The sequence below is a fragment of the Cornus florida genome, unplaced genomic scaffold, assembly GCF_030987335.1.
Source record: "Cornus florida cultivar Cherokee Brave unplaced genomic scaffold, ASM3098733v1 CherokeeBrave_3.0.0_Hap2_Chr05, whole genome shotgun sequence".
NCBI classification, from domain to species: domain Eukaryota; kingdom Viridiplantae; phylum Streptophyta; class Magnoliopsida; order Cornales; family Cornaceae; genus Cornus; species Cornus florida.
In genome coordinates this window covers 109,550,022-109,557,323 of record NW_026775575.1, presented here as the reverse complement: position 1 = coordinate 109,557,323, position 7,302 = coordinate 109,550,022, and the positions used below count along the sequence as shown (strand labels likewise).

At 32.4% G+C, this 7,302-nt stretch overlaps 1 protein-coding gene across 1 annotated transcript; it reads left to right on the top strand.

Annotated features, from left to right (window-relative positions):
* On the top strand, positions 1-1,754 carry LOC132308492 (DAG protein, chloroplastic-like). The gene is made up of 4 exons (XM_059806586.1): positions 1-441; positions 988-1,085; positions 1,175-1,240; positions 1,323-1,754. The coding sequence occupies exons 1-4, from the start codon at positions 47-49 to the stop codon at positions 1,481-1,483; spliced, it is 720 nt and encodes a 239-aa protein (XP_059662569.1). The 5' UTR covers positions 1-46; the 3' UTR covers positions 1,484-1,754.
* Positions 1,755-7,302: the final 5,548 nt, after the last annotated feature.

Below are 7,302 nucleotides of genomic sequence, written 5' to 3'. Positions count from 1 at the left end.
TCACTCTCAACTCTCAAGTCCTAACCTCAGGTTCTCTCTCATTCCAATGGCTTCAGTCTGCAACGCCTCTTTCGTAACCCCCCAAACCCTAATTTTCTCATCCTCTCACCTTGTCCCCAACCCTAGACCCTCCGTTACAAAACCCTCATCAACCCCTGCTCTTCAACTCGTCTCTTCGTTCAGATTCAACTCACTGACTCGCCTCCCAACTCGTCCTCTCTCAACCTATCATGTTGCTTCCACGACGCCGGTTCGAGCCGCTCTCGACGGAGACTACTCGCCGAAGAGAAGTAGCAGCAACGAGACCAGGGAGACGATAATGTTACCGGGCTGTGACTACAACCACTGGCTCATCGTCATGGAGTTCCCCAAAGACCCTTCACCCACCAGAGAGCAGATGATCGATACTTACCTCAATACCCTCGCTCAAGTCGTGGGAAGGTTCGCTTTTTAGCCTCCATTTTCTTTTTGTGCTGTTTGTTTCTCGGGAAATATATTCATTCTCCGTTTGCGGCTTGCGAGAGAATGTGGGAGAAAAAACTTTTAAATATGGGATTTTCGAGAAAGTAAGAAAATTATCCCAATCTGTGCTTCTCATTTTTTGAATGTTTTAATAACCAATACAAGATGAAAACATTAAGTTGAAAATTGAACTCAATCATTGTTGTCTAACGTTTCATTCTCAACTCAGCTCATATAATGAGCTCACAAGCATGTGAATATTAAGTTTCCGATTTTATTTTGTTTTTTAAGAAACACCTTTTATTTTGGAGGAGATTGATTAGATGACTTTATGAGAAATTTAGTGCTTATCTATAACGATTTTAAAAATATTTTTTGCACTATATTAAGTAAGGCATCTGTTGATAACACATAGTTTTGAAAATCTTAATCAAGAAAAGGGGGCTTTTGCTCATGATATATTTCCTTTTTCCTCTTCGTCAAATGGTTGTTGTTGAGTTCACATTGGTTTTCTTTGTCGAGCAGCATGGAAGAAGCAAAGAAGAATATGTATGCTTTCAGTACCACTACTTATACTGGATTCCAGTGCACTGTGTCCGAGGAAACGTCTGAGAAATTCAAAGGTATGTAGATATAGCAAGTGCTTGATTGTTCAAAATATATGTTGTGGTGATGATTTATGTGTGTCAACATGTATTATCTCCTTGTGTAGGATTGCCTGGAGTTCTTTGGGTGTTGCCGGATTCATATATAGATGTTAAAAATAAAGATTATGGAGGTCAGTTTGCTTGACATGTTTGTAATTTTAATAAGTAGATGTGTGTTAACATAATCAGTAATGTTTCTTATGTGGTTTTTAGGTGATAAATATATAAATGGTGAGATAATTCCCTGCAAATACCCTACCTATCAACCAAAGCAACGCAGACAATCTAAATATGAGAGCAGAAGGTATGAAAGACGAAGGGATGGTCCTCCCTCCGAGCAAAAAAGACCAAGACAAGAAACAACACAGACATAATCTTCCTCCAGATGAGCTACTAATTCAGTATTAAATGTCTATGCATGTTTTGTTCTCCGTCACTTAATGCATATCATAATGATAGAGTTGATGATGTAGTTTTGTGTAATCTTTCATTGGCAGTTTGTTAATGCTTGATCACTAAGGGCGTAAGGCAGTTGTTCTCTGTAGTGCTTTAATATTTATAAAGGTATGTGATGGAAATACTTTTCAAAGTGTACTCACACATGTTACTGAGATTTCTAAATGGTGTACTTTTGTTTGGATGAAAGATTGTGATATATGAACTCGTGTTAGACAAGTCACTGAGTAGATTATGGCAACCAAACCCACCAAACCCCCCCCCCCCCCCCCCCCCCCCCCCCCTTCTTTTCTCAAACACACAGTATATATTCCTATATCAAATATTTTGACAATTGGGACAGCAGATGAATTCGTGTCAGACATGCTTTCCAACAAGAGTCCTTCCTTTGTTATAAAAAATCATGCTTTAAAAGCCTATCTTCTCATCATATTAGGACAATTGGCAATTCTTTTGTATGCCACCTGGTCACATTTTCATTTTAAGCTATTCTATCCCAACTCTCTCGAGTCAGTAATTGAAATGCCAATTGGGATCTTAGAAAACCATTTCAAGCCTGATACATACTGTTAGGAGAACTTTTAAAAGAGAGGAACTTGCATCTCAATATGCTACATGGACTCTTCAAGAATGTGTGAAGTACCCGTGTTGTAGCATGGCACCGGGATCTGGGTATGAGATGTGTGTTTGACACATCTGGTTGGATGTGCACCTAATAAGCTTTGTTATATAATTGCACATAAAACTTTATATCTTCCTTTTGTCACATATTGTTTCACATGAGTGAAGCGTCTATAGTGAATATTTCGTATTACATTAAATGGATTTTTAACTCCAGAAAAATATATATATATATATTGATAAGATGAGTATTTGGAATGTACCCTTGTCATTAGGTTTGGGGATTTGATAGTTCAAATGCTTCTGACATGTACTTGCACCTGACTCAAGCAAGTCAAGCCTATATAACATAATTTGTTTGTTGGTTACGAGGGCTGGTGCTAAGAACGTAGCTTTTTTAGTTGGATGATTCTTTACAATTTTCCTTGGAGTCTTTTGTATATTTTTTGATCGGTCCACGTATTCTCAAAGATGTATATAGATACTTCCCTCTTTGTATATTTCCGCATTGTGCCCAAAGCAGAATATGTTTTTGATAATCATATTTAATTGAGCAATATTATGATACCAGGTCCATAATTTTCTCTCAAGTTAGTCATGGTTATCTTGATAATTTCTTCCTTACTCTTGATGTTATCCATGTTAGCTAGGAAGGAATTCTAAGCATCAAACTGCATCTTAATCTATCCATGGTACTGGCATTTAGATTCAAGAAAAAATCGGGCATAGTTCAGGAGAACCATAAGGATATGATATGAAAGGACTTTAACCGCAGCATCTGCATAGTTTTGGTTTTATCCTTGAAATTATCATTCAAGTTTTAATGAAAAAAGGTTACAATCCCAGCCAAAACTTGTCTCGTGTGGTAAAGGGATGGGGTGAGGTTAAAATAGGTGTTTCTAAGTAGGAAAAGAATAAGAAAAGAATGATAAAGCCCCATAATTGCACAAAGAGATCCTCCTGATAGCTATATGCTTTCCTATCTTAAAATTTGTCTTGACATCCTTATCCAACTTTATGTATGGATCTAGAATTACATAGCTGCTCTGTTCATCTGTTTTGGTTTAATCATGGATATGAAAGTCTTTTATGTGTAGATGTAGTAGAGTTTGAAATATTAGGTTTATGATAAAGATTCTTGTCCGAGTATCGAGTTTTGCTTTTGCTTGCTGACAAAAAATTCTGTAAACAAGGCATGAGTGAAGACTTTCAAACCAACAATCAGACATCTTTTGACTGTTAAAAAATTTCTCTCCCCTCTGTTGTCTATCATTGTGTTTCGACTTCAAAGTTCAAACCCTTTTTTTTTCTTTTGATTTCTGGGAAGAGGGGGTAACGAGTGCCAACAGAATAGGAATATAACATTGTTGAACAGCCTGACAAGATTAGTTTAATTTATTTATTGGTTTTCATGTATTGATATCTTATTTGATTGACAACACACTGCTCTCTACTCTCTAGCATTTCCATTTAGAATTACAGCATTTATGGGATCACTTGCTTAGAATATCAAGGAATGAATTATCAGATTCCTGAATTAATTTTGGCTCGCTATCAAAACAAGTGTGGGATTTGAAAAATAAAATAAAAAACTATTGTATTCAATTCAAGGCGTTTTTCACCTGGTTTCAATTGCAGTAATGTTGTGTGCATAATTGTTTAAGGTCAAAGACACTCTCCATCCATATGCACCCCAATGTGTTGTGCTATGGAACATAGTCCGATGTGAAGATCTAACGCTTCCTTCTACAAATTCAAGAATCGCCATGGTGGTGAAAGCTCTGCACGACTGGATTGATGTGTTGGATTTGAAATTGAAAGAAATTTAGTTGGATTCAGTGTATTACTGAAACTAGAACCTTAGGTCCATTCCATCCCGATGTGACCTATGTTACAAATCATCCAGTATCTTTAAAATGTCCGAGAACATAAAAAAATAAAAAATAAAAAAGCTCGCTCAGATAAGAAGGAAAGTAGAATTGCAGAATCACACACTCACACGCACAGATAAACAGAGCTAAAATGATTCATGTCCTTTTCATCATCAAAGAAGAAAAAGGTGTTCCACTTTGGATTCTGAGCATTATTTATCGGCACAATGCAATATGTTAATCAATCATATAAATCAGTTGGTATTAGTAGATCGTAATAGTTGAGATAAAATGGGTGGATTAGGTTTACAGTTCAAGCCTCTGTGGAAACGAAATTGGTTTATGTGTTTGTATGTCATAGTTTCTTGGGAATTTTTTTTTTTAAAATAAAGGCAAAAAAAAATATTGTTACTTGTGAAGAAAAATAAATTAAAGACATAAATTCAATAAAAAGTGATATTTGACACTTCCCCAAATATACTCTCATACTGCAATATCGAAGTATAATTAGTATTGAAAAGTGGAATGTGAAATATTCCTCCTATATTTGAAAAAATATACATATATATTATAATATTCCTCCTATATGTGTTAATTTTTTAGGATAGAATATGTTAAAATTATATATATATATATATATATATATATATATATATATATGTTAAAGTATTTCATGAAATTGGAATATATTTATATATTTTGTAGTACTTTGGTGGCACACTTCAGAGCCAAATTCTTATATGATCATGAGAGCAAAGTAAAGAATGATTCCTTTGTGCTTCATTGCATCACTATGCGATATATTTAATTTTTAAAAATGTTTGTTTTCCTAAAGTGTGTTCTTTCATAGATATTGTTGGTCCTGTTTTTAGGCTCTAGATTATTAGATGAAATCTTGTTTCTATTTTATTTATTTAATTTTTTTTTAAAATAACAAAACAAACACATTCACACTTTTTGTGGACTTGAACCCTTTCCTTCTCGCGGATGGGAAAGTTGTGCCGTTTAATTTGGGTAACTTTTAGTGTCCTTGTGAAATTTTACAGTCACTATAAATAATTAATTAATTTAACTGGTATCACAATATGCATGGAGTAAAAATTTCTTACTCCGTAAAAATCGGAAGAAAAAAAATAGTCTCCATTCCCCTCTCACTGGAAACTATCCGGTGAGGGATAACTCGGCTGATGTGGTAAAATGGATAGATACTGTAATTTGTCTTATACCCTTTCTAATTGTACATAATTGTTTATACTTTGTATATACTTTCCTATACTCTGTATTTGATTTTCAATTTGAAATTCCCCCCAAAATGAAAATTCAACTTACCCCCAAAACTGATATATATATATACAAATCTGAAATATCCCTTTCATTTCTGAAATATATATACATTCAATCTGAAATATTCCTCTCATTTTTTAAATATACAAACTGAACTCTATGATCAAGTGCAATCGACAAAGAAAGCAACTAAGAAGCAAACATAGATTTTGGAGAAGAAGAAGCTGAACTTATGACGTTTTATGGAAGACAAAAGATCTCTGTTCAAAGAAGCTCCGTTTGGAAAAATCACCATCCAGTCCGACGAGAAGCTGAAGCTTTGATCATCCAATCCGGCGAGAAGCTGAAGCTAATTTATACATCTTCTTTATGCACCATATTATTGCATATTTCCAAAATCGTATTTGAGTTGCAATTTTCAATTTCTCCCCAAAAGGAAAATTGACCTTCCCCAAAACTCTGTTATATATACCATGTCTGAAATATTAAATTGGAAAAAATTTGAAATTCAGTGAAGAAACTCTCCCCAAAACTCTGCTATTTATGTTTATGTGTAAAAAACTCTCTTGGTGAAGGTTGAAGAGGCATAGTAAACAAAAAAAAATTTAGTCGGAAAAGTGACCATATATTCCGGCGCTAAGCTAAAATTTTCAAAAAGGAGAGATTCCCCCAAAATATTTGCGACAGTCTGGCGAGAAGCTGAAGCTCCGATCATTATAAGTATTAAGTTATTATTTTGAATTTCTTATAACTTTATTAATAGTGATATATCAAAGTTTATCTTATATGGCGGCAATCCAGCGGTGATTATTGGTAATCAAAAAATTTGAAGGCCGGGTTCATCACTTACTTCTTGTAACAGCATACAGATTAATTTATTATGTTCACAACTTATTAAAACATGTATTATATATGAATTACATATTGCATCAACATATTTTCCTAACACGTTAATAAGAATTACAATTCCTAATTTCCACAACTCAATTTCACAATTCCTAACACGTTAAAAAAAATTAATTTCCACAACTCAATTTCACAATTCCTAAATTAGTAATAAGAATTACAAATATTTTCAATATATATGTAGGAAGATTTGCATATTCCATCATTTACTTTTTGTAACATCATACAATACAAAGTTGGAGAGATCAAATTATTATTATCACAACTTTTTAAAACATGTATCATGTATGAATTGCATATAACATCAACATATTTTCCTAACACGTTAAAAAAATTAACTTTCACAACTCAATTTCACAATTTCTAAATTAATAATAAGAATCACAAATACTTTCAACATATATGTAGAAATATTTACATATTTCATTACTTACTTTTTGTAACAGCATACAATACAAAAGTTGAACATATCAAATTATTAATATCACAACTTTTTTAAACATTTTTCACGTATAAATTACATATAGCATCAACATATTTTCCTAACACGTTTAAAAAATTAACTTCCACAACCCTAAAATCTATATAATTAGTCAATTATTTCAAAACCCTAAAATCTCAAATAAATTTATATTTGGATACTGAAAATACATAATCAATGTTTAAGATTTGTAATTTTAGTGAAAAGGAATGGAATAAAATATTTTTGTATATAATATATTGTTATACATATATTTGGATACTGAATTATACTTTGTATATATATAATGTATAATTGTATGTTGTATGAAAATTTGTAATTTTACTGAAAAGAAATGGAATAAAATATTTTTGTATATAATATATTGTTATACGTATATTTGGATACTAAACTATGATATATTTTTGTATATATATAATGTATAAGTGTATGTTGTATTGAGATTTATAATTTTACTAAAAATGAATGGAATAGAATATTTTTGTATATAATATATTTTTGTATATAATATTTGTATATCTATTTGTGTATATATATAATGTATAAGTGTATGTTGGAGATTTGTTGTATTAGT

What these genes read in the sequence shown, in the direction of transcription:
- LOC132308492 (XM_059806586.1), top strand. Translation starts at nt 47, where the DNA reads ATGGCTTCAGTCTGCAACGCCTCTTTCGTAACCCCCCAAACCCTAATT. An exon ending in CTCGCTCAAGTCGTGGGAAG is followed by an intron (nt 442 to 987) that starts GTTCGCTTTTTA and finishes TTTGTCGAGCAG; the next exon opens with CATGGAAGAAGCAAAGAAGA. An exon ending in AACGTCTGAGAAATTCAAAG is followed by an intron (nt 1,086 to 1,174) that starts GTATGTAGATAT and finishes CTCCTTGTGTAG; the next exon opens with GATTGCCTGGAGTTCTTTGG.